The sequence below is a fragment of the Hyalella azteca genome, unplaced genomic scaffold (genome assembly GCF_000764305.2).
Source record: "Hyalella azteca isolate HAZT.00-mixed unplaced genomic scaffold, Hazt_2.0.2 contig12717, whole genome shotgun sequence".
In the NCBI taxonomy this organism is placed as follows: Eukaryota; Metazoa; Arthropoda; class Malacostraca; order Amphipoda; family Hyalellidae; genus Hyalella; species Hyalella azteca.
The window spans coordinates 15,594-41,431 of NW_025942667.1; the positions used below are offsets into that span (position 1 = coordinate 15,594).

General features: G+C 37.7%; 1 protein-coding gene across 1 annotated transcript; it reads right to left on the reverse strand.

Annotated features, from left to right (window-relative positions):
- Positions 1-610: 610 nt before the first annotated feature.
- Positions 611-7,319, reverse strand: LOC108682747 (28S ribosomal protein S18c, mitochondrial). The gene is made up of 5 exons (XM_018171983.2): positions 7,246-7,319; positions 4,538-4,803; positions 2,252-2,403; positions 1,323-1,530; positions 611-758 (listed from the first exon to the last, which is right to left on the reverse strand). The coding sequence occupies exons 2-5, from the start codon at positions 4,602-4,604 to the stop codon at positions 667-669; spliced, it is 519 nt and encodes a 172-aa protein (XP_018027472.1). The 5' UTR covers positions 4,605-4,803; positions 7,246-7,319; the 3' UTR covers positions 611-666.
- Positions 7,320-25,838: the final 18,519 nt, after the last annotated feature.

Genomic DNA, 25,838 nt, shown 5'->3' on the forward strand with positions numbered 1-25,838 from the left:
AATCATAAGAAGACAATTGACTCTGCTATCGTGTTTCTATCAGCCTCAGGTCAGTTAAGGTTCGGAGGGTTTGGGACACGACGCCTCACGAATAACAAGTGCATATAACATCACAGACGTAGTGAGATCGACTATTTCTAGCCAGCAGCCGGCCTCAGGAAATTGTCTTGTCTGATCGCTTAGTAATGTGCAGCGACCACGAGCCTAAGATCAACATTTGCAATATTCTCAACAATGATTCTTTCCATCTTGCAAAGACATTATCATGTTCTTACTGACATTTTGCACAATATAAGTAAAACCCCAAAAATTCATTTTTTTAATATTCATGAGGCATTAAATCTACAAATAGTTGTGAACGTGAGAAGCGAATAATAATGCATGCCTACAGCTCATTAATACGTTGCTGGCTTAGAGGGAGTCCCCAACTTCAATAGAAACACTGAGAGTGCATCACTCTTCTCATCAACGCAATTAAAATTCGTACGTTCGTTTCGGCGCATAATTACTCCGTACACTAACTAACTAAACAAATCCAAATTCTCCACGAAACGTGGAGAATTATCTCTTATCCCAAAACATGCTTTTAAAAAGGCAACGAAAACGAAAATTTCGTCTGATCACTTATACTTAGCAAGCTGTACAGTAAATAGCGACGGTTAGCGTTCAGTGAGGATGAGGCTTCATGGGGTTGTTGGGGTCAAACAATTTAGGATCTCTGAAGAATTCCACCTTCTTGAACACGTGGGGCATGAATCCTGAAACAGAAATGCCACTTTAAGCTCATTTTGGGCTTTACTCCCTCAACCCTGCTGCTAAAATATGCACTTCCAAAAAATATGTTCCAAAAAATGTGTATCAGTTATTAGCATTGTAGTTGGTCTTGGCAAACACTTTACGGGAAAATTCTAAAACAGAACTTTAGAGGACTAGGTACGTAGTCTACTTAACAGTATCAGGTGGTAGTAGTAGTAGAAGGTTTGGTATATGATCATCAAAAATATTAGCAACACAACTTGGGGAAGCAACACAATAAGAAGCAATATTATCTATGTAATGTGTTTCTAATTAATCTGCTGAAGCTAACTAAAATACTGCAACTTCGAGAGTAGATTTTAAAGAAAATGAAATATTAATGTGAAAGACTTTTGCAAATGTAGCTTAAAGTATTTCAGGCGCAACTCTGTAATAGCTGAACATTTTGTAGGCAATAAAATTCACTATTACATTTAAAAAAGTTTTACGAGGAATTCATTAACAGGAGGCAGATAATTTGTACCAGAAATAGAAGAACGAGTAAATTTTATGGTAATGGTACTTGCCAGCATTTCTGCTCTTGACAATCTCCTTGACAAGTCTGTCCTGTTGCTCCTGACACAAGCCCGTGATGTGCTTCTCATAAATGTTACCGGTGAACGAGGACACAAACTGCGATAAGAGTTTCATGTTTTTGTAGTCCAGCTTGAGCTGATATCTGCACAGCAAGCACTGCACCTTCTTCTTCTCATATGGGTTGGTCATGTCTATGGGCTGCACAAATTATATGAATAAATACAATTGCATTATCAAAGATAATATGTAAGTAGATCTTTTGTTTAAAAAACACATAGATGAACTTTATATGTTATTGAATTTAAATAGCAATTATGAATTTAAAATTTTAACAGACATTAGTGAAGAAATTAGACACATGTATGTAGCAGCACATGACTGCACAACTCTGAGTGTTCCAGATCCAAGAAATGAACAACTAGCAGCTTAACCTAATGATGCTCGAAATAAAAATTAACAAGATTCTGAGAGTTTACTTACATTACACATTATCCTATATTGGAAATCATGTTTCCCATCATCAACTTGTCTTCCCTGCTATCCTGATAGTTTCAAATCTCAGTTAATTTTAATTAATTGGACTAACCCTCATCCTAAATAAGAGACTAATACCTATATCCCATGTATTTTTACAAGAAATTATTTAAAACTGAAGATTAAAATTCTACAGTGTTTGTTGGTCAAAATAAGTTTTCTATTTTGAGAAACAATTAGCATCTCTATATAGATCAGGTAAACATGGAGCTCACAGGATTGCCCCATACAACAGCTGTCACTCAAGTTATGATTCATCAAAAGAAGAGGAAATTGAAGATGAATCATTTTTTTTGTGAGAATCATCAGAATATATAATGAACACTTTTTGCCTGAAACGGAGATTTTATTTTCAGTGTCACCAGGGTAGTTGTTCAGTGCTCACCATGTCTTTCTTGGATGAGGTCCTTATCATATTTTCAACTGCTTTAGCATCAAACTTGTCATCTTGAAATTGCCGTGCCGCTGAATTGTGAGACTTGCCATCATCATTGATACTTGGAGGAACACTTGCTTGTCTTTTCATTGCAGAGGAGCCTGGGAAATAAAATAGCATGTGAGGTAAAATGAATAGCTACATAGCCTGTGCAAGTAAGAAAAAAAAAAGCTTTAATTTAGAAAAAATTGAATAGAAATACACTTGTATAAATTACTTGTGCATTACTCAAAGTTATAGAAAAGTACCAACATCCAGTATCAGGAGTAATTAAATACTTTGTTGCATTAATGAGATTTCTGCTAAAAATGCAATTTCATATTTATACCAGATAGGGATCTGCCCATCTACTAAGGGACTATTCATAGGAGAATGCACCTCAAGTGCCAGAACTAATTTGTTCAAATAAATAACATTATAATGAGTCCAAATCTGCAACTGAAAAAGTTACCTAAAGATGCATCTATATAACTGACCATAGCTACAGCAGAAGAAAATTTTTTATTGCTATTCAAATACTAGGAATGACCAAAAATAAATTGTCTAACAAGAGGCATTTCATGAGCCAGTAAATAGTTACATTTGAAGATATTTGTGCTTTCAATATTCTGGCATTCTTGAATGCAGTCTACACTCTCGTGCAATACAATTACCTATAGAATAGATGCACCATTAAATTTAAAGTGGTAGATAATTTTTAAGAAGATTGGAAAACTATCATATTTAATCAAATTCAACAAAATCAAATTTAATCAAAGCCCTATAGTCATGTCTTTTGAATGAATTTAAGCATATTAGTTTAATGATCACATTTGTTGTGGAACATGAAATTTTGCAGCTTAGTCTTCTTGTGTCAGAAAAAATAAAATCTAAAAAATTACGGATCAATGTTACTGATGACAACATTGTAAAGGAAAAATATAATATTGAATTGGAGCATTTTTATATTTTGAGTTTTCCACATAGAAGTTTAAAAGCTGGTTTGATATGTATCACATCCTATTTAGTTCATTACCATTTATTACTGTTGACCCAAAATGTAAAACATTCTTCTTAATTAGGCAATAATATTGCCAAGATCAGGCTTTGAGTCCAAACATGTTGCAAGTATGATTGAGAATATTTTGCTGGAATTACCTAAACTTAAGGGGAGCATTTCAGTAACAAAAACTTTTTCATTTATGGACGAATCATTTCAAAACTTGTTACACATATGTTAAATAGAAATCTACAACCTTTTTGCTCCTGTAAATTTTTTGAAAAATGAAAGAAAACATGAAATTCATAGAAAACAGAAAACGGGGGGTACTCTTCATCCAGTTAATGTGCTAAAACATTGAGAGACATATCATTCCATTTGTAAAGGTCATATCCATCGATCCCCTGACAACTCTTTCAAAATGCATTTTTTTTAGTGTGAGGGGGATTTATTTTTTAGATTTCCTCCACCCATATTTTTCAATCCCGTATATATGGTAATCCAAACTAAAATATCTGAAGATCTTTAGCAACACATCAGCATCAAAGTCTTCAGAGGATGTCAACACATTTCTCTTTAAATATCTCTAACCAATTTATGTATAGGTGCATATTTTAGGCAGGAAATCTTGAAGGTTTAGCTCATTCGGGCATTAAATTCTCAATAATTCTGGATACATTTTTGGGCTGCCTGAAAACCTGATCTTAGCAAAACAATTGCCAAGCTCAGTACAATGGCATGACATGAAAAGCAGTCACAATAGTTACCAAATTTATTTAGTTTTCAAACTGTCAAGCAAACAATGGCTTTGCCCTAAATATATTCTAGTACATAGATATTTGTTGTCCAAACTGGAAAATCAGGCATAAGCTGTCATGAAAGAGACAAAAAAGTACATGACATTGGACAATATTACTTATTTTTAAAACCCTTGCCTAATTTCTGTTCTATAAAAATGAATGGTGACAATTTCTAAAATTAACCTATGACATGATTGTTTTCACTTGCATTTCTTCATTTTCTTGAAAATTTCTGCCTGATAATCCAGATTTGTATGTTGTTTTCATGGGCTTCACCTAATCTTTACTTCAAGTCTTCACATTACCACAGGACAGTACCAATTTTGCAAGCTTTCAATAGAAATGATAAAGAAAAACTAGAAATTATCTAGCACTGGCAGATCCATAGCATTGCAGACATGATTAATTTATAAAAGATAATATAAATTATGGGAAAGCCACTCTAGTAAAACTTACCAAATAAACGGCATGATAAACTTGCCCTAATAGAGATGAACATTTGAAGTGGTAATTTTCTTGCCATTGATGCAGTAGTTAGTAGTAAACTGGGTACCCAGGTGCACAAATTGTGCAATTATAGAAATAACAGATAAAAATACAACAATCCTAGGAGCTTATCAACTTTTCATAACTTCTTTTTCTTCCTTGAATTAACTTTGGAACTTGATATCTGTGAAAGCCTTTATGTAGATGAGGGGAGTTGGGTTTGGGGTGTGGTGACCCTGAAAAGGACTTTCATTAGTAAGGCATTTATATGAGCTAGCTGCCAGCCTGCCACACATCACATATTCATTTGATTTGTTTTTGTTAGGAGGAGAAGAGAAAACAAGCTCAGGTATAGAGGATATTATAGCAAAGGCTATATACGTAGGAAAGTTTGAGTTAAGAGTAAGAAGTTAAAGAAGAAAGTTAATTGGTCTATTATATATTTATGAACAATTTATTGCACTGTAGTTTCAAGCTTCATATAAATATTCATTTCTCTCAAAGTCTAAAAAAACAGTCCCCTAGCACATTGCAGCTCAAAGGTGGATGGGCTGGGCACCAATGTCAAAAATGGTAAGGTTCACAGTAGCTGGTGGTAGTAGCTACTCCACTGTAATTTGTTGCCAGGCTATTTTGGGTTGCATGTGGAGCCGCTAGCAATCAATGACCTGGCATCTCACAGCGTAATAACACGCAATGCAGACAAAGACACTGAGTCAGAGTCAGTGTCATAACAGGTCTTGACCAGGAAGAAAAAATCAAGTGGTAGTGAGCACAAGTGACAGACGCAAAGAAACTCGTCAACTTTGTTATTTAGCAAATGTATGTTGAGGCAGCCAAACAATAACTGGCAACACAGCTGCACGGCCTGCACCTGCACACAAAGGCAATCAACAAGAATGCTAAGCAGGTTTTTGAGGCAATGGAAGAACCTTTAGCCAATGCAATCATATGATTCATATCTCATTAACAAAAGCATTTCAGCCACAGCAAGTTGATTTCAGTTACAGTTATATACAAGTTATTTTCAAAATTATAATTTGATATATACAATATTTTTAGTAACTCTTTATACAACTGAAATTAATAAAAACTTAACAAGCTTCCATTTTTAAAATATGTATAAAATTAATATTCAACTATTTTTGTTGTTTTGTCATAGCTAATTACATACTACATAGTAGCCTAATTCAATTAGTCATACAAGTCTGAACTCTAGTTTCTTGCAGTCACCATGTCAGTAGGTATGCTGTTTGATATGTGTGGGGGAATACTAGGGCCTAGGCAGTGGGGATTTTTACACTTCTCTTTAACTTCACTTCTTGCTTGTCTGTAACAGTCTGTTCGTCTGCTACGAATCTTGTAATCAAAATTTAATACACTTCTAAAGTTCTACTTATCCTATCAATGTGAAATTTTGCACACTTGCATAAAGTTGGAGACACTGCTCACCTGGCAGAGCACTGTATCTAAGGAAAGCATTCCACCTTGGGTGGAAAGCTTTTTTATAAGTGAACCTCCATTTCTAGAATTCCACCCTGTATATATATATATATATATATATAGTTTTTAAACATAGGCCTATATTATTATTGATCAAGTCTATTGTCCATGACTAATAACTTGTTTTGCTATACGTATGCCACCTACTTGGTAGTTGGTAACTTGGTAATAAAGAACTGATTCTAAAAAATTTCTGGTTTGTCACTATGGCCCTCAAAGAGGGCTCAAGAGGCTAAGAGTAAGAGCCAAGATGACTTGTATAAGCAGATCAAGGCCCAAGCAGCCAAGCCGGCAAGCCCAAGCCCCAAGGCAGGTCAGCAGCTGAAGCTCCACTCCATCATCACTAAATGCCATTATGCCAGTAAATGGCATGATGATGAAGGCCGGCATCCCGTCCCTGGCAAGGTGAGGAGTTTGAGGAGTGAGGAGTCACTGAGGACTGATGATGGTCGATGGACGCAATTTTTGCCTAGCCTAGGTATTCTGTGTCTGTCAGGCTGTCTGGCTGTGGCCTGTGTTGTGTCACTTGTGTGCAGTCACTGCACTCAATGCAGTGAATGCACATTGCACAATTTGCACTGACTGCGACTAGGCCGACTGCTGTAGAACAATAGGTGCAAAAACGTGCAAAGGTGCATTATGCTTATGCCCTGCATAAGCTTTTGTCAATTTACGTTTTTATCTATGATGTGAATTTAGTTTTTTAATGATAAGGTCTTTGCGCTTTCAGCTTGCTTCAGCCTTCTGCCTACAAAAGTTCAAACAGTTTAAATTAGTAGATTTCTGAAAAAAAATTTGCTTATACTTTATAGAAGTCATGAATGTTTCCATTAACTTGAGCCTACAATTTTTAATTTGTCAGGCTACGCCTCATACGGCCTCAAAGCCCTCAATAATACAAGATCAAGCGTAATTAGTCGGTCCTAACTCCTAAAATCCTAATTCACGAGAATGCGGATTGTGGGCTAGGCCTATGCCATGGGGCATCAAGAGTAGGCAATTTTGTCCACTATTCGCTGCTTGCGATATGAACGGACGAATTTCCTTTTTTTATGCCGAGATGGAACGTCAGACTCCAATCTAAGCTGCAGCCTCAACCCTCAAGTCTACAGTCTACCTCAGTACTACCTAACAGGCTAGCTACCTCTACTCAGTACTCAGTACTCAGTACTCACTCTAGGGCCACAGTAGGCCAATCTAGCCAACCGCAGCGTTTCAGGATTTCACGCTAGGCGGCGGCCCAGGCCTTCGTTTGAGTCCGGAGTGTCGGAAGACTTAATCTTCTTCTTTTATTTACGTTTGTTTGAACTAAAGGCAGTTTGAAAACGTCCATGTATCGGGTCGCTTGAAGAAGACCACCACTGCCCTGGATGTAATGGACCATCATGATTCATGCCTTCCGGAACGTAGCCTTCAACACTTTTGGACAATCATATCTAGGCCTTGCATCGAACCAGCCTTCGGTCGAACGGCCACTCGTCGAAGGACGATAAATTTTGGAACAGAACTATGCTATATGCAATGAAATAGCATGGAAAAAAACAATATGAGAAAACAAAAATATCTAACAACGTTTTAAAAATACGACCTTATCAATACGCCTAGTTCGTTGCATGGCACATGCCAAAAAAAATGCGATAAATAGTTAGCTTTTGTTAACTTTTCAACTATGCTTCATCATATATTCATGCATCATATATATTGATTACAGTTATTTATTAACAAGGCTCCTCGCAGACAGGCATTCGAATTCAGACCGAATTGTCACTTCTCCGAACATCTTTGCAAACTCAAATTCGCCTGCCCCAATCATATCTCCTTCAATTATGAACGGATCTACTTAAAATTCAAAATATCGATTTGCGAGTTTGCAGCTGAGTTCTGAGAAGGGGCGATTTTGTCGAATTCGGCCGCGAATATGATGATACAGATATTGCTTAGGATTCATTTTCCAATTATCTGTGGTTTATTTATTTATATTGTGATATTCTATTGAGGCATTACAATTTTGCATCTTCGTAACCACAGTTTACTGAAAAATAATAACCATTTCATAGTAGTGCCTACCCCGTCGTACGAATCGATGCTATGTGAATTGGAAAAAAACATTAAAGGCTCATAATGCTTTAAATTCACTTCTATACATCATTAGAAATGATGATGTTATTTATTAAGTTTTTGGAAAAATTAGCTCAAAATAATATCAAGGCGAGTGATAGATTTATCACAATTTATTAGGGATTGATATTGCTCACAGTTCGATAAATGACGGAACGTTACTCGATGCAAAATTTAGCGGTCTTCTTTTTCAGTCAGCCTGACAGGCTCCTAGTGAGTCATGTGGTCAGCTACCACGCCGCTAACTGACCATTAGTGGCACACTGGCACTAATTGATACAATTAGCGGCGGCTAATACCGAACAGTTTTCATGACAGCCACTGGTAGCCCACAACATTTTCATCGAAAACTCGCAAAGGTCAATCGACGAATCGTAATCAGTGAAATAATGACAAAATTATTAGCATGCTGTTAGCTATTTAAAGATGGGAATAAGTATATACTACGTATTATAACATAATGTAACATTTTGCTAGAACAATGTTTTATTTATCCGGATTCAAATTACAAATAAAATTGTTCAATCGTTTCATCTCGAATTTTATGTTTGTTTGAAACGCGAGTGAGCACATGGTGTTGTGGCCTCGACAACATAGCAGCGCTTGGACTACATGCATACTTCGACGTTTGCACAACACACATTTACTAAACATCCCCACCCTAATAACCTTTGAACTTTGATTTCGAAGTAGCATTCGCTTTACGTCTAAATATTATCTGCAAATACTTCAAGAGACTCGAGTTATCTCTAAAAGTTGACGCGAGTTGTGGGGATTTTCGAACACCCTGAATGTATGTGCCCTCACTCCCAATTTTTATGAATCCATTCAAATCAAATACACTGTAAAAATATATAACTCAGTACTCACTGCAGTGAGTGACAGAGAGCGCATTTTCTCGTCGACGAAAACTTGAGTGAGGTCACGGACAGACGGACGGACAGACAGACGGACATGGCGAGAACAATAGTGCATTTTTTTCATAAATGAGAAAATGCGCTAAAAATGCGTCACCTCTGACGCGACCGAACTCGAAATTGTACATAGCGTTTATTGTTGTCGTCGTCGTTTCAAGATTTTAAAACGAAGATGCCATAAAGAATTCGATATGGTATTAATGATATAAAAAGCATCGTTTTAAAATTAACGAAATGTTTGAATGAGAACGAACAAACTTATTGAACAAGCACTCGCGCTTTGTTTGTAGTGGTATTCACTAAAAAAAAAACATTACTAAATTTTGATACATGCGGGTCTTCCCCTACTCTCAGCCGAGGTATTGAAAATCGATCCCTTTCAAAATGTCGCGCCCAAAGCATTACGCACCGCTCTGGACATCAAAATCTACCGGCCTGTTTTTATTCCCAACAATTTTTTGTGAACAGCAGCTACAACAGGAACATCGATGACAAGGTTCGCCTTTCCGCCTTAATTATTTTTCCAGAACCCGATGATTGGGCGTGTTCCACTGAATCTTGTGTCCCCAACGATAAAGTGCGATGTTTTCAACCGTACGGTCGTTTTTGCTGTGTTTTGTGTCCAGTCATGATCGACGGGAAGTTCGATAGAATGGATGCCTTTACTATGACATGAACACATGTCACTCTAGATAATTTGTTAATTTAGTAGTGATCGGGATACAGGGACATCGCCTCCCGGACTCTAAACGAAGTGTGATCATTGGCCATTGCAGTTAGGCGTGGGACTTAACTTTAAAATCATTTTTACTTTATTTTACCGCCTACGTTATAGTAAATAAAATAATTTCGGGCTGGCTGCATGCGATGGGGATTCGGTTGAAGTCGTCAATTCGGTTTTACCGGTCACCCTTGACGGTCACTGTGGCGGTTTGCACGTCATGGGACGACGATATTTTACTAAGATTTATGAGATGACATTACCAAATGTACAGTATAATTAGGAGTGAGAACAATCCAACAGATATCACTCTAGGTATGAAGCGATGAACCTAACTCGAAGATTCGACGAAGATCGCATTTTCGATTATTTCCCATGAAACTCGAATATTAATCAACTAATTAATTATTTAAACAAAGTAACTTGACAAATTTCAAAGACTATAACAGCAGGCGATTCTTGGATGCTCATATTACATAATCTTAGAAATTAAGGACTCATTCGGTAAAGAAATCTTTCTAACTGTCGTAATAATGTTCAAACTAAAGTGGAGTGAATTAAAGAAAGTTTCTATTAACAAAAAAACACCTGCAAAATAAAAGCCACCCATTAATAAATACTTCATTAGACATTCAAAATGATTTTTCACAACAATAGTGAATTTTTTTTAAATACCTTGACTGTAAAATTTGTATACCAACCCAGTTCTTAACTTAGCCTCAGTATTAAAGTTTCATTTAGATCAAGAGGCACGAAAACATTGCTTCCTAACTTAAGCGACACTAAAACGTTGCTTCATAACTTAGGCGGAAACGAGTTGCATAACTCATGGGGCACTAAAACGTTGCTTCTTAACTCAAACGGAACTAAAACGTTGCTTGAGCGGCACCAGAACGTTGCTTCATAACTAAAGCGGCACGAAAACGTTGCTGCATAACTAAAGCGGTCATATAAAGTTCCAATAAATTTGCGGCACTAAAACATTGCTGCATAACTTGAGCGACACCAAAACGTTGCTTCATAATTTAAGCGGCACAAAAACGTTGCTTCATAACTTAAGCGGTTCGAAAACGTTGCTGCATAACATAAGCGGTATTAACAAGTGGCTTCATAACTTAAGCAGCACTAAATCGTTACCGCTCAACCGAAGCGCCATTAGAACGTTGGTGCGTAAATTAAGCGGTACTAAAACATTGATGTTTAATTATATAGGAAGACCTTCAACAATTCATAATTTCACCACCGAAAGATATTTTCTTTTCTGATCGACTGCCTGTGATCAAGGGACCTTGGTTCTAATTATTAGCTCCCAGCCTCAGCCCCATCAATCGTTCATCAGCCGCCGTCTGTCCATGGACCACAGTTAAAATTTCATCAAGATGAGCCTTGCATGGGTGCCGTGGGTGTGGCGTCACCGCTTGCACTAAAAGAAACCTAAAGACAAGGTAGATTTTTGTGACGCAGCCTCAAAAATTCTGTAGTGCGCCGAGCTTGTGCTTGATGTGTCCTGGATAAGAACATAATTGTGGTAACCCATTCATTTATTTAATATTCATTTTCCAAAGTATTTTTGCACCTCAACCGCTCACAGTGGAAAAGATAGAGGCTCCACGGACCATTCTGGACCCTGCATAAAACTTCATTGACTTATGTCACATACCAATTTTTTTACATATCCCTGTATCCACCATCCTCACGTTAAATAACAACCATTATAAAATAAAAGAAACGTATAAGAGAGACTTGAATCCGCATAGTTAGAAACCCTTTATATGTACTGTATTAATGGTGGTCGTCCAACGGTCCTACTTTTCCACAGGCCTCCTATAAGACTGCCGAGATTAACAGCAGCGCGTCCTGTAAATGTCAAGGAAGTTAGGGCGCAATATCTGGAGCATTATGAGTTGCAGGTCCGCGTCGCACGTGGGAACGTTGATTAATTAACGGCGGCCCAGGACAGGCGGGTTGCCCTTTGAAAGTGACGCACGCGCGACGTCACCGGCCAATGCCAAGGAGAAATACAGTTACAGTTACGTTTTATGTGTGGATAACTGAAAGTTGAACCGGAAATTTTGATCCGGAAAAATTTGTTAAAGAATATTGATGCTACCTTAAAATATTTTTAATTGATTTATTCGACGATTATGAATAAGTTCACCAACATGATTAAGGAAGTAAAGGTAGAACCGTATTTGGGAAATATTGATTTGGGGGTTGTAACACATTCACAATTCAGTAGATTTCCTTGCATTATTACCGATGAAAAGGTGATTACATTAAATACTGATCAAATACTTATGGAGTGAATGCAACATCTCTGGCATTCATAGTTTGTTGTTCTGGTCGAAAATTCGGACTAAACAAGTGTAGAAGCGTGGTGAATACATTAGAGGCTTCGTTACAGTGTATAAATATCCTAATGGAAATCAACACAACCTTTGAATTGAGCATAAATTATAAATTTACACGTTGTGTAAGTACAAGTAACCCCTGCCCGCTTATCGCCTCAATTTGGCTATTTTACTCACATGTATTCATGCACTATGCAACAGTTCATTCATTCCAATTAATCCTTATATAATGTATGAACTATTCAACAGTTTATACATTACCTAAATAACTCAACCAACTACAGGCATTCGATTATAAACTCCGTTGTAGTACATTGAAGCATCAGAAATAAAATATTAGTTTACATTTAAATATCATATGCCGTGCAAATAAAAACTAGAAGCTGGAATAATGTGCTTAGGTATGCAATGCAAATAAAATTTTATCTAATATTCATGCATGATAGATCTCTGACTGGCATTCATCTGGAGCGGTAAGATAACAATAGCATTACGCAGCACATTCATTCATATTTTATGCATTGAGACCGCGCCTCATATTATCTTTTTCATCACTGACATTCCTGAGGAGCTTCTATATAGGAAGTCCGCGGCTGCCCATGATCCCGTTCTAGCATTACCGTGCGCTACGTGGGCAAGCTCTGTACGTGCCTTGCTGCGTACGTGTAATGTAGAACAACTGTGCACGTGTAATGTAGAGTACCTGTGCACGTGTAATGTAGAACGCGTAATGTGATGTAGAACACCTGTGCACGTGTAATGTATATGCACCTGCGTGCGTGTAATGTAGAGTACCTGTGCACGTGTAATGTAGAGTACCTGTGCACGTGTAATGTAGAGTACCTGTGCACGTGTAATGTAGAACACCTGTGCACGTGTAATGTAGAACACCTGTGCACGTGTAATGTATAGCACCTGTGCACGTGTAATGTAGAACACCTGTGCACGTGTAATGTAGAGCACCTGTGCACGTGTAATGTATATGCACCTGCGTAGGTGTAATGTATATGCACCTGTGCACGTGTAATGTATAGCACCTGTGCACGTGTAATGTAGAACACCTGTGCACGTGTAATGTAGAGCACCTGTGCACGTGTAATGCATATGCACCTGCGTAGGTGTAATGTAGAGCACCAGTGCACGCGTGATACGCGTATTACTGCATACTTAGTACGTAGAGCAAGGGTAGCCAAACTGTAGTAAGTTGTCCTGGTTTAATATGAACATGTTTCTTGTTTATTAAGGGGGTTACTTCGAGTCATTGATTGTGAAGATGACTGTCGTAACAATACCCTCTCCTTAATTCCTCTCAAACATCTTTTTCCCTCTGTATTACCCGCTACCCTTATCCATCCAATGCCCTTTTTCCCTCTACATTACCCTTTCATCATATTCAATTCCTACTCTTCGCCCTTCTCAATACCCTCTCTCCGTCTGTAATACCCTTTCTCTTCCTATTCAATAACCTCTCCCTCTCTGTCTGCAATACCCTTACGCCCCTCTCTCTCTTCAATACCCGCTCCCTGCCGTTGCAAATTAGCTTGCATTCCGACTAGCATTTCTCAATAAATTTTCAAAGTATTGCGTTTCCTTCTTCTTGTTATTTGCTGTTGGTAAGTGAACAATGTTTTCAATCATATCTTGAGTTATAACCACATATTGTGACATCCAAGTTCATATGCATTCGAAATTTTCGAAAATTTATTGAAGAATCAAGAGAAAACCGCAACTGTTTCTGCAAGTAGTCGCTGTTATATGCAACACAGGTGTGCGGGGAAAGTTTGGACGTGATTGTCTATTATACCTTGCAATTTAAAGTAAAGTCCTCATTAGACTTGGACGACTGCATGTGTGTGGGAAAACAAAATGAATTAAAGACAATTTTGGGCTCCCGAGGTTGTTTGAGTTGATATTTATGACAGAATTTCGGTGGTGGACGTGAGACATCAACGCGTCATTTGAACGTCATACGGTGAGGTGTGGTCCAGCCGCCGGGGAATAACCGCTCCTGCAGGAGCCGAGTTAGGGCTTAATTATCTCAGTATATGTTGTAGCGAAGCAAATACCAGCTTTTCAACACATCTTAATCACATATAAAATAGCTTAGTATATGTTAAATCTGTTATTTGTTCTCGCAAAGGTTCAACTCATATACAATGTTGAACTAACAAACTTATACTCGCAGAGATTCTACTCAAATATAATGTTGAACTGCCATCAATTGCTTGTTCTCACAATCATTCTACTTGTGAATAATGTTAATTGTACTAAAATATGTAATTTGTTCCTGCAAAGTAATTCATAAAATTTTATAATAATCTCCAAATTCTAGTCATAAAATCAAACACTAATTCTGTGATGCTTGCTCGACTATTATACAATACGATGACATTCTGGTAGCGTCATGTATCAGCAGTCGTATTTTGTCGTAGCGGTCTAAGTAAGCTTTGCAGCCTAATAAGTGCACAAAGCGGCCTAAGTACACGTAGCGACCGATTTTTCGTGTGTTATTGGTGGGTTTAGCTTGGAAAGCCGTCATTGATTTGCCGGCCGCCTTTCGAACTTCTAATTATTTGGAAGTATGGAACAAAACGTGTCTCGGACATAGCTGCATACACGGTTCCCACAATATTGTCAATTTCTCATAATTAAAATTATTGTTATATTTTCGGGAAATTAAATGATTAATTATCACTGTTCGTCGTATCTACTTGCTATATATATGCATTTCACTAAACGAACGCACTCCAACATGTCGGGGAGCTACAATGAACACTGATGTGAATTAGCGAGGAATACTAGACCACATCACGGAAATAAATACATAGCTGGTTTAAAATTTTTCACAAATAGATATTGCCAACTGGTGACCCAAAATATGTTTTTATAATCCCGCTAACTGCCCCGTATTAACTATTAATAAGTAAAAGTGATAATTTAAAAGGCGACGTGCGTAAGTCTTATCACAATAAACGAATGCAAGCATGTAGTTTGTTTATACATGGAGAATTCATGGCATGATAACTGGATTGTGAGGTACCTGCATTAAGTACCAGCACGAAGTACCAGCATGAAGTGCCAGCATGAAGTGCCAGCATGAAGTACCAGCATGAAGTACCAGCATGAAGTACCAGCATGAAGTTCCAGAATGAATTACCACTACCAGCCTCAAGTCAGTCGTGCGCTTGCGAACTAAAACACACACGTGAGTCATTCCTGTCAGGAAGGCGACACAGTGAAGCTATCTGAGTGCTATTGTTATTAAATTAGGAAAACAAACAAATAAACAAACATTTGCACAAACACACAACAAACAAACGTTTACATAAACACACAACAAACAAACTTTTACAAAAGAATGTATGTGAGAATCCACACATAACTACATATAGCATATTATAAGACGCACCGAGCTCGGTCTATATAGCGAGGAGAGAAAATAGAATATCAATCGATGATGTTTACAAAGCCATGCATTCTTTTCTCGCCAGACTGGAACAATATACCTTATAGCAACCAAAAATTGTAATGTCTAACTAAATTCTACACATCATAATTTATCTTCAGTTAAGTTTAAAACTCAGAACCCGTAATATCCAGAACTTATAGTTTAAAGTTTAACGTGGTTTTTTAATATTAGAAGCGCTCAAACAATTTTCGCTCGATACCGTGCAGTTCTGGATTAGGTGGCAAGAGCAAAGCTAATCTGGCGAGGTCAGCTGCACCGTTGTTTCAATTTTGCATTTTTGCGCAGCTTGTGGACTTTGGCTGAGGAAGTGAAACAGTTTTGGCCTCTTGATTAATCGAAGGGTCAGGGGCCGGCATTTCAATTGAGGCGAAAGAGGCGAGCAAAAAATCAACCGTTTTAGGTATCAAGCTCCGCGTCCCGCTGAGCCGGAAGAATTGTTCTCCGCCGTACAATATCTTCGGCGGTACTGCCAGACTGAATGAAAGATAACGTGATTTATGGAGCGGTGCGAAGCAGTGCAGGATAAGGCTGGAGTATAGAGAGTACACTGAGTGAAATAAGTGAGGCTGTACACAAACAACGATGCACTTTTTACCCCTGCATGGGCATCTTGAATCAGTTTGACCCGGTAAAGGGCTTAACAAGGATACTTGTTATGCCTTTTACCGGGCATAAAAATTGCTCTTTGAAATTACCTTTAATTCGATACGTGGTCGTTGAAAATTCAAACCGAAACCTTCTTTTTGTTATAGGCACACACCCACTCAGTTTCGCTACTGAAATTTAGTAGTTTTTTGAAGTATTCTAAAAATTTCTATTAATTTGATTATTTACGACAAAATTAAAAAGAGGCGATAAAAATAGAACTAAATTCTATAGCAACGTAATTCAATGTAAATTAAATTGATCGCAATACAAATATAAGAAATTGATACTCAGTCTTTTTTTACCAATTATTTCTGAGTGAATTTTGGTTAATTATGCAAACTCTTTTTGAAAAGAATAATCCAGTGATAATTGAAATACTTAGAAGATAAGCAAGTCCGAGTTGTGCAATGCCCGCACGACCCCAGGCGCTTCATACACCCAACATTGCTTTTCCATCTGCAAGCCTCATGCACTTTTGCAGCAACGCTTCCGCATTCCTTATGAGTCGCATTGAGTCATAGTTGTTCATACCCCAGAGTCCTCCAAACATTACTTGATGCTCATGCTTCATCAACCAGTCTTCTCTCAACTTTAGTTGATGCTCTTGATTCATCATCAAGCGCTTCCTCCAATGCATTGAATGTCCCTGGTTTATCATCTAACGCCTATTCGACGGCAGCGAAAACGATGTAGTTTTCATTCAAAACTACTTCGTTTTGCTGCACAAACGTCTTTCTTTTTATCTCTATCGCCATTCTTTCATTCTTCCCCATGCTGCTAGCATGATAGGTTGAAATCAGTTACGCTACTTATGTGTGTTAAATCACCTCTTGGCATATCACTTAGCCTAGGCATTGGACCGCGATGGCGTTCATACATTCGTGTCCATGCCACACTTGGACAACAACATGTCAGTGAGCTGACATGTTATGGGGAGAGAGAAGCGACATTCTATTGGGAGCGGCTTCTAATTTGTATATTTTTTGTATGTTTAGTTATAATCAGTGCGTGCAATTCCGGCATCGTTAAGTATACCATTAAGTTATCAGTTTGACATCCTCTTCCTGCTTCTTGGTCAGCGCGAGCCATGCTTCAGCTCTGAGGTGTCCGTCCTTGGCTTTGGGTGTGGCAGAAGCCCAGCCTGTCATGGTACTGTTCAGCTGTCGATGAACGTTGCTCCACATCCATGATAAGTTTGGCCCTTTAAACCCTCCTTTCAATATATACAAATTAAAAAAACTGCAGCTTCGCAACAATGGTGCAAACGTCCATTTAATGTTGCTCCAAGCTTCGTTGGACTGCTCTCTTTTTCCGCAGGTCGCGGCAGTTCTTCAGGTCGAAATTCCACTCGTCATTTTTGTCGTAGTTGCCACCCCCAAAAGTTTCAGGCTACCAGGGAAAAATATGTTTTGTAAACAAATAGTATAGTAAACTTTATATCCGAACAGATCAATGTTGAGTTTAAAAAAGAAATGCTATGACCATATTAGTACTTTTTCAACATCTAAATCATGAGCTATCAGTCAGGCAGCAGAATTTTTCAGTCGTATGTCTCTAAAATTTTGTTTTGTCAATAAATGGCATTAAAAATCTTACAGCGGAAATTACAAGCAACATCGATGCTAAACCTTACTAATTTTTAAACGGTGCTATCTAAACCAAACAATATTATTTATTTGTTAATTTCTCAATAATTACATTTTGGTTTGTAAAGGCGCGCAAAAATTAACGACTTTTAACGACACTAAATTCAATAGCAAAACAAAAATCTGCAATGCAATAATCTAATCAAATAATAATGTAATAATCTAATCTAATAATAATAATAATCTAATCTTATCTAATCTAATAATAAAGTCTAATAATCGCATAAATTTTATTTATCTACTCCCATCTAAAACATCACTAGTTTATAATATCATGAATATAATAAAAATGCCAGTAGTTCGCAGTTAGTTCCTGATTCCGGAAATGGAATGAAAATAAGTCAATTGACATGAGAGCTTGATAAATAAATTGATATTTTATATGCTTTCGTTCATGAACTCCGCGCCCATGATTGGGTCTGGTCTTGGCATTTGGTGTTGGCGTTTGCTTTGGCCTGGATATGGCGAGCATTTTATTACCTGTCTCGTGAGGTCCGCTCCCCCGCCTCGGGCTGGACTACCGGCTTGTTATTATCATTACACATCATCAAAATTACTAGTGTACGAATTAAACATATTTAGCAACTCGCCAACAGGTTAATGACCACAGGTGGACAAAGACTGCATTTACTCGTAATTTTCCTGCTCTTTTTGAGTAAAAAAATTATATTTTGTCCGCCTAAAATCGTAAAATGGCTAATTAAGGGCAACCGTTTAACACGCGCGGCACGCGTTTCTCATTCACCCCTGAACTTCAAAATCAATGTGGTTTTTATGGCCTGATTTAGAGATTACCTCGCTTGCCTCACCCAATGTCGGTAAAATCCTGAGGAAAATCCAAGTCACCTTTGCGTGAGTCGATCAGTTTTTAACATGAGTACAATGCATGTTTTATTACCACACACTCACGCCATTGTTTTCACTCCTAATGTGTGTTCAGGGGACTTCTTTTTCTCTTGTCAGTGTCGCCCCCGCTCTGCTTCATTGAACTTCACAACAAACCGATTTGCATAAGTTCAGAAGTTGTCGGAAAATTTGTGGACGAGGTTTCATGAATGTATTGCTTTAATTATATGGTAGATTAAATGGAAAATAAATTTCGCTAACAAATCGCGATTGAAAATTTTTAATTCGTTTCTGATTAAATCCACCCACGTTTCAGATAGATTGCGGATAAGATTTTCCGCATTTTCTATTGCTTCATGTAGGTTTATAATCACACCGTTTTTTACATCTAATACGCATATGTTATACAAAAATCGAAATATAAACCCATAATAAAGTATTTACCGTCATGCAATAAATTATTAGCTGCAAGTTATGTAATGAACAGCGCCAGTATATGTAGGATATAATATATTAGTAACGATGTGTTTTATGGTGTTTGCCAACAGGTTTACAGTCATGCATACAAAAACATTTCTCGGCATAACAAGGGGCTGGCTACTACTATTTTAAAAAATAATAATCAAATATAATCGATGCATGCCTACAAAATCTTGACTTTACCACCGCCGTCGGATCACGTTGTGAAGATACAACGATGATATTATCCTGAAAACATGGTCCTATCCAGACCTGTTGACTCGAAACCAGGGTTACTTGAAATCCGGTTTACGAGACTTGTATTGAAATAGTGTCTCTCAATTTGACTAATAACTAGTTTATCTAACTTATTGCACTTATATACTTGTGCTATATTTCAGCCTTATATGATTAGAGCAGAAATATGTTACATTTTGCATGTGTGATTCAGGGCTTTCGAATTCGAATGATGCAAACATTATTTCGCATGTACTTGACAGAATATTTTATCTATGACCGAAACTGGAAGATTATTTTATGGATCATTAACGGTTTTTAATACAGAAATTCCCTTCTAGTATTTTCCCTCTTTTACAATTATGAAATAAAATTTGCATATTGCATCACAAGGCTTTTATATATGTGAAACTCGCTTGCGTAATTTTAACCTACACAAAACGCTGCAGTTATATTCAATTACCCGCGACTTTGGTTTCGCCCTTTTAAGTGGAAGGTGCGATTTTTGTGCCTGCGGAAGAGGTGAATTTTGGTGCCTACGACCAGATCAAGATGTTCCTGATTTTGCTTAGAAAATTTCCCTTGATCTACATGGTGTTCGTAAACATCGGCTTCGCATGACTGGTCACCAGCCTTATCCTTTCATGGCGTGGCAGTTGTCTGATCGTGCACACAAGGCACGAGCGAGATGCAGATAAGGTATATGGAACAATGGCGTACCGATCGCAAGGCTCCCTTCAGTGGACGGGAAATGCTTCCTGTGTGACATTTGAGCGTCGAACCGCAGACTGATTGCCTTGAAAACTTCGCTCAATTTTTCAGTTCTCTGAATCTGTCCATGGATGGCCGTGAAGGTGTGCATTCTCACGTCCTGTACGACACAGCTATCGCAGTCTAGCCAACTTCTCAAAACACAATAAAAGTCAAAGAAAGCTTCGTGTTTCCTCTCATGTTAGAGTAAGTATGAATGCAGAATTTATTGGTGAAATTACCAGGAAAAGTGCGTGCACATTTCTTAACTCTATAATTGTTCCACGAGTCACTTTTTCGTAAAACAAAAGCTCTACAAAGCTCTACAATATCCATAGTACTACATAAAAAGAAAGAAACCATTTTCCTGATGGTGATTGGACTTGAACTTTTTGTCCGAGAGTATTTTGTGGATACAAATGCTCATGTGTGTTAATCCAGCAGACCTAGTTAGCTATGTGTCCACTGTGTCACTGAGAGCTTGACTCAGACGCTGAGTCGTCAGCTTATACAACATTGTGTCACGAGGACAAGAACCTGGTGGACGGAGGTACGAAGTCTATAAATGGGCTGGGAACCTTAGTAAAGCCCCCAGAAGCTAACTAGGCCTGCTAGTATAAACACATGAGGATTTATATCCACAAACTACTCTCGGACAATATCTGGTATACAATTGTTATATTTATATGTATGTTTGCCGACACTCAAGTATATCGATACACCGTATCTCGAAATTTTTAGATAACGAATGGCTCTCCTGGTTTGGACCCATTCACTCATGGGAATGCGTATGCGGTCTCGATGAATTAACACATCGAGCTCTCCATTTACGTCTCTATTTGTGTTGGTCTGTATGCAGCACTGGAGCTCAAGCGCATACAAGAGGTCATCTTCCTCCCCACCAGCTTCGACCGCGGCACTCACGGCGTGTTTCAATGCAATATTTTTAACTGGTCACTCGTTCGTAACACTTATCATACTCCATAAAATGGAGTTTTAACAGGGAGGACTAATAAAACAAATAACCAAGTCTATTTTGTAGAGAAATGGAATATAAATGATCAAATTGCAAGCGAAAATGGAAGAGACTTGGCCACAGTTTCATATTGTTTTCATAGCTTCAACGGTGTCAACCGTGTGCTAATTGCAATTAACGCAAAATGAGAAAGTTATTAGTTATATTATCAGCAGGTATATTCTCCGAAATGTTAAATCACGCGTTACTGGTGTTAAAAATTTAATCTAAATTATGAAGACAACGTTGTTATCATGTTAATACATGAGTGAATTATATTTATCATGTATTTTCTTATCTCTAACATTGTATGAGCATCATATATACAGCAAGTAAATTATATCAGGAACATTACATCGATGTTATAGATGACCCAATTTATTCATTTATTTTCAGCTCTTCTGGAAGAAAATTTTAAATTTTGATACCGACAATATTTATTTAAATTATTTCCCACTGAAGAAACAGAAGAAGGGTGAAAGCTGAGGTATCAACATTCTGTTAAGTTAATACATCGAATTTCTTACTTTTAATAAGATTATTTCTAAGTTGTAGTTTTCCTACTTTTTGGAATCGAGTAGCACTTGGAGGTTCAGTGCAGCATTGGGGCACAACCAGGCGCAGTCATCTATTACTTGATTTTCGCTGTTTATAAGTAGCATTTGACATCTACTAAATTATAAGTAGCACTTGACATCTGTTAATAATACATCTAATTAATAGATTGCATGTTTGAATGTGAGTGCATGTGGAATTGTGGATGTCGCGCACTCCGGTGACTCTTTTTACTCATCACCGCAACAGGCGTCACTTCGGTGACATCGAGGACAATCTAAAAAAATATAACTCAGTACTCACTGCAGTGAGTGACAGAGATCGCATTTTCTCGTCGACGAAAACTTGAGGTCACGGACGGACGGACAGACGGACGGACATACAGATAGACAGACAGACGGACATGGCGAGCACAATATAGTGCATTTTTTCCATAAATGAGAAAATGCGCTAAAAATAGGTACCACAAGGAACATGGTGCTTTGGAACACCCATCATTCAATGCTACAGTTATAAAGCAAGTAAGAACTAAAGTAGCAGGTATTGCGAAGACAATCATTAAAGTGACAATCAGGAGCGATACAACACACATCTCCTCGAATGGAACTATACATAGATTCGAGAAAGATCTAACTCGGCTAATGAATAATGTAAAAAATTGCGATAGCATCTGAGAATTTATCACTTTTAAAACTTGAAAACATGCATGGAATTCCATGTATTAATCAATAGGCTTTTGTTCCTAATGCCCATTGCTTGTACCTAAGTTATTTCGAAATGTAAATACAATTAGTGGGATATTATACACCTGAAATATATGTATGTAAATTTCATGATGTAAGCGTTGAAAAATCCTTCATTCTTCTTGACATAGAAGAAAGTTTTTATGATTGGGATGAAGATTAAAAACTTCATCCCAATCATAAAAAATTATTATTTGGCAACCTTTTCATTGGAGACCTAAAACTTACTTAAGGTCTTATTCCCAAAACGAGAGAAGCCACTTTGGAAAACTTATTAATAGGACTCCATGAAACGGGAATTGGAGCCTGGAAAAAGGAGCCTGAAAAAAGTTCAATGGTCAGCTATTATTGGGTTACATTGTTCCAATAGTAACACACTTCCACACAGAGCAGGAGCAGAGAGTACGACGTTTCACCGGCACGCTCCTTTGTTCGGGCGAACTGGGTCAGGATGACCCATGCAAGCGCCAAAAAGACATCTCTACTAGGACAAAGTCTCACATTTCTCTCGGTATAGCAAGCGAAAGAGGATTTATATACCAGGGGCATTGCGAGGGTTATAGGACAAAAATGCAAATAATAAGTAGCAGCGAGTGAGCGAAATTTGAAATTTGCGAGGACGCGCTTAGAAAAATGAGTGAAAATTTGTCCAAAAAATGATATTCTTTGTGCCATTGTGTGTGTCATCTTGATATTTATATACCAGGGGCATTGCGAGGGTTATAGGACAAAAATGCAAATAATAAGTAGCAGCGAGTGAGCGAAATTTGAAATTTGCGAGGACGCGCTTAGAAAAATGAGTAAGAATTTGTCCAAAAAATGATATTCTTTGTGCCATTGTGTGTGTCATCTTGACCCAGTTTGGCCCAGCAAAGGGCGTATCAGTGCTACGCCCGCTTTCTACTCGTGCTGTGGATATGGAAGTGAGTCAATATTTTGACAATGACTCATCAATTTCACATAATAAAGGTTTGACGGATTAAAAATTAGCAAGCAAAATTATGGTAGCAAAAATGATTACACTTTTGGCTTTAAAAATTATAGATTAAATTCAACGTTTGCATATCATGGTTCCAGCAGTATTTTCCCAAATGTAAGATATTACGCATATATTTAATTTTAAATTGGAATCATAAGACCACATCGCCATTTTTGTAGATGCATGGACAGCATGGACGAGTTTTGTCGGCTATCTGTCAAGAATTGCGAATGAATCATAGTTTGACCCATCAGAAGCCCATTTTCGCGGATGTAGTTCGTTGTTCGCCTGTGACGTCACTGATCTCAGTGACGTCACGGGCATTAACCAATCACCGAAATGCCATCAAACTAGTCAACCAATCCGTCATGGGAATGGGTTTATTTGCGTTTCTCGATCTCAGTGACGTGACAAGAAAGCTGACCTGGAAGGCGGAACTTCTCGTGGGTCAACCTTATATAGTTCAACCATGCGAATGAACAGCCTCATCCCGGGCTTAGGCTATGTTCTACTCCATAAATAAACATTAAAAATTAAACTTTGCTATCTAAAATAACCTGATGCTTTTGTTGCCCAGTCCACTACCAGTTGATATTGAAGAAATTGGGCCAAGTCCACGCATGCCATAAGGCAAATATGCCCTAGAGGGCCTAGAGGAAGCAAATGACTGTCAGCAGATCCGGACGGCGTAACTGGACCGCGTGCTAAATGACAAGGCTGGGCGAACTTCTCACGCCTGCTTTGACAAGATTGTTTTCACAGAGTTGCTTGTATTTTGTATACTGCATTTACAATAACCGTAGTATGGAAATATTAAATAGGGACAAGACTAATGTTTTTTACCTTGTTTTGACTTTTCAATTACATTTGAATATATGATATCAACTATTTGCTTATAAGATGGTTATTCTTGTATTCAATTGTGCCTAACTATTTGAACAATAGTTCGCTGCAGTTGAACTTTTAAAAATGCAATTACGGATGGCAAGAAACCTAATTTCCACACGGAGCGCACAATAATAATTGTTGAATAGTATTTAACTGTTGGAGATTTTTTAATTTTTCCTCGAACTGCTGAGTCAGTTGAGAATTTAATAAAATTGAAATAGAAAATTAGGATCAATGTAAATAAATCCCAGTGAAGACAAATGTGGGGGCAGCAGGGTCAAAGTGCTACGCCTACACCAGCTATATTGAATTGACTTCCGTTTCATAGTTAAACATTGATAATGAAATAATCAAACATTCTGTTATTGTCAGGATTAATTTCTTACATCATCTCAGTATCTTATTACCTTTGATTTAGGTCAGGCTTTTTCACTTGCATAAAGTACGATAACAAGTTCATACTGGTGTCAAATCAGTAAGGTCACTCCTGCTGTATTTCATTTTTTTATCATTTCATCCAGAGCGTTGAAATTTTTTTCTTTAAATTAAAGTCCGATAATATATGAAGATTAACATAGGGTTTTTGTAATTCAACAATTAAACAAAATTTTAGTTTTTTTTCATGAAGCCGTAAATTTTATATTCTTTTACTAGTATCGTCACATTTTACCTTGAAAAAAAAAAATGTCCCGACTTAGTTGCCCTAAGTTAAATTAGGAATTAAAAAGCAAAGAAAATGCCAAGGAAATTCACCACGAATTCATCGAAAACGTTTTGGAAAACCAGTTCCATTATCAAAATGGCATCGATTAACAATTTTTAGAGGATAAGAACTCTAGGGGCTATTGAGGCACGGTTTCGGCTTAAAAATAAACGGGAAAATCCAAAATCCTTAAAAACAAAGTCCCAGAGTTAAAACTAAGATTTCGAATTCACTATTCGCCGCAGTCACGTTGTACTGTTTTGCGAAAGAGCGCTTCGATGATTGGCATGGATGAGCAAGCGGGAGTTCAGATGATTACTCCTACCTCATAACAGGTGAATTTACTTCGCGTTTTGTTTACTTTTAACTTTTTTGTGATCTTGCGGTTTATTTAGAGTTTTTAGACTAGTGATATAAGTACATGTTACGGTAAGAATTGTGTACCAATAGTTAGGAAAAACTTTTACCCTTTCCGTGGCGTCCAAAATAAGATGCGGCGGGAACGGCGTTCCAGTGAGGCTGGTCGTATAAACGCAGTGTTCATGCTGCTGCAGGTCAGTGAGACGGTAGCCGTGGTTGTGTGTGGTGTTGCATGCAACGCGTGCGGTCTTGAATCTTGCAAGTCTGCGTGACTACGGACCGGCATCACGTGTTCTTTCTTTGCTCCAACGGACCTCGTGGGTGCTGTGAAAAGGTATTGATACTTAAAGCTCCAGCCTGCTA

Excerpts from the sequence above, each read along its gene's own strand:
- LOC108682747 (XM_018171983.2), bottom strand. The coding sequence starts at position 4,604 with ATGGCAAGAAAATTACCACTTCAAATGTTCATCTCTATTAGGGCAAGT. Across the intron at positions 1,531-2,251 it reads CCTCATCCAAGAAAGACATG|CCCATAGACATGACCAACCC; the intron begins GTGAGCACTGAA and ends TAATTTGTGCAG. Across the intron at positions 759-1,322 it reads TGTCAAGAGCAGAAATGCTG|GATTCATGCCCCACGTGTTC; the intron begins GCAAGTACCATT and ends TTTCTGTTTCAG.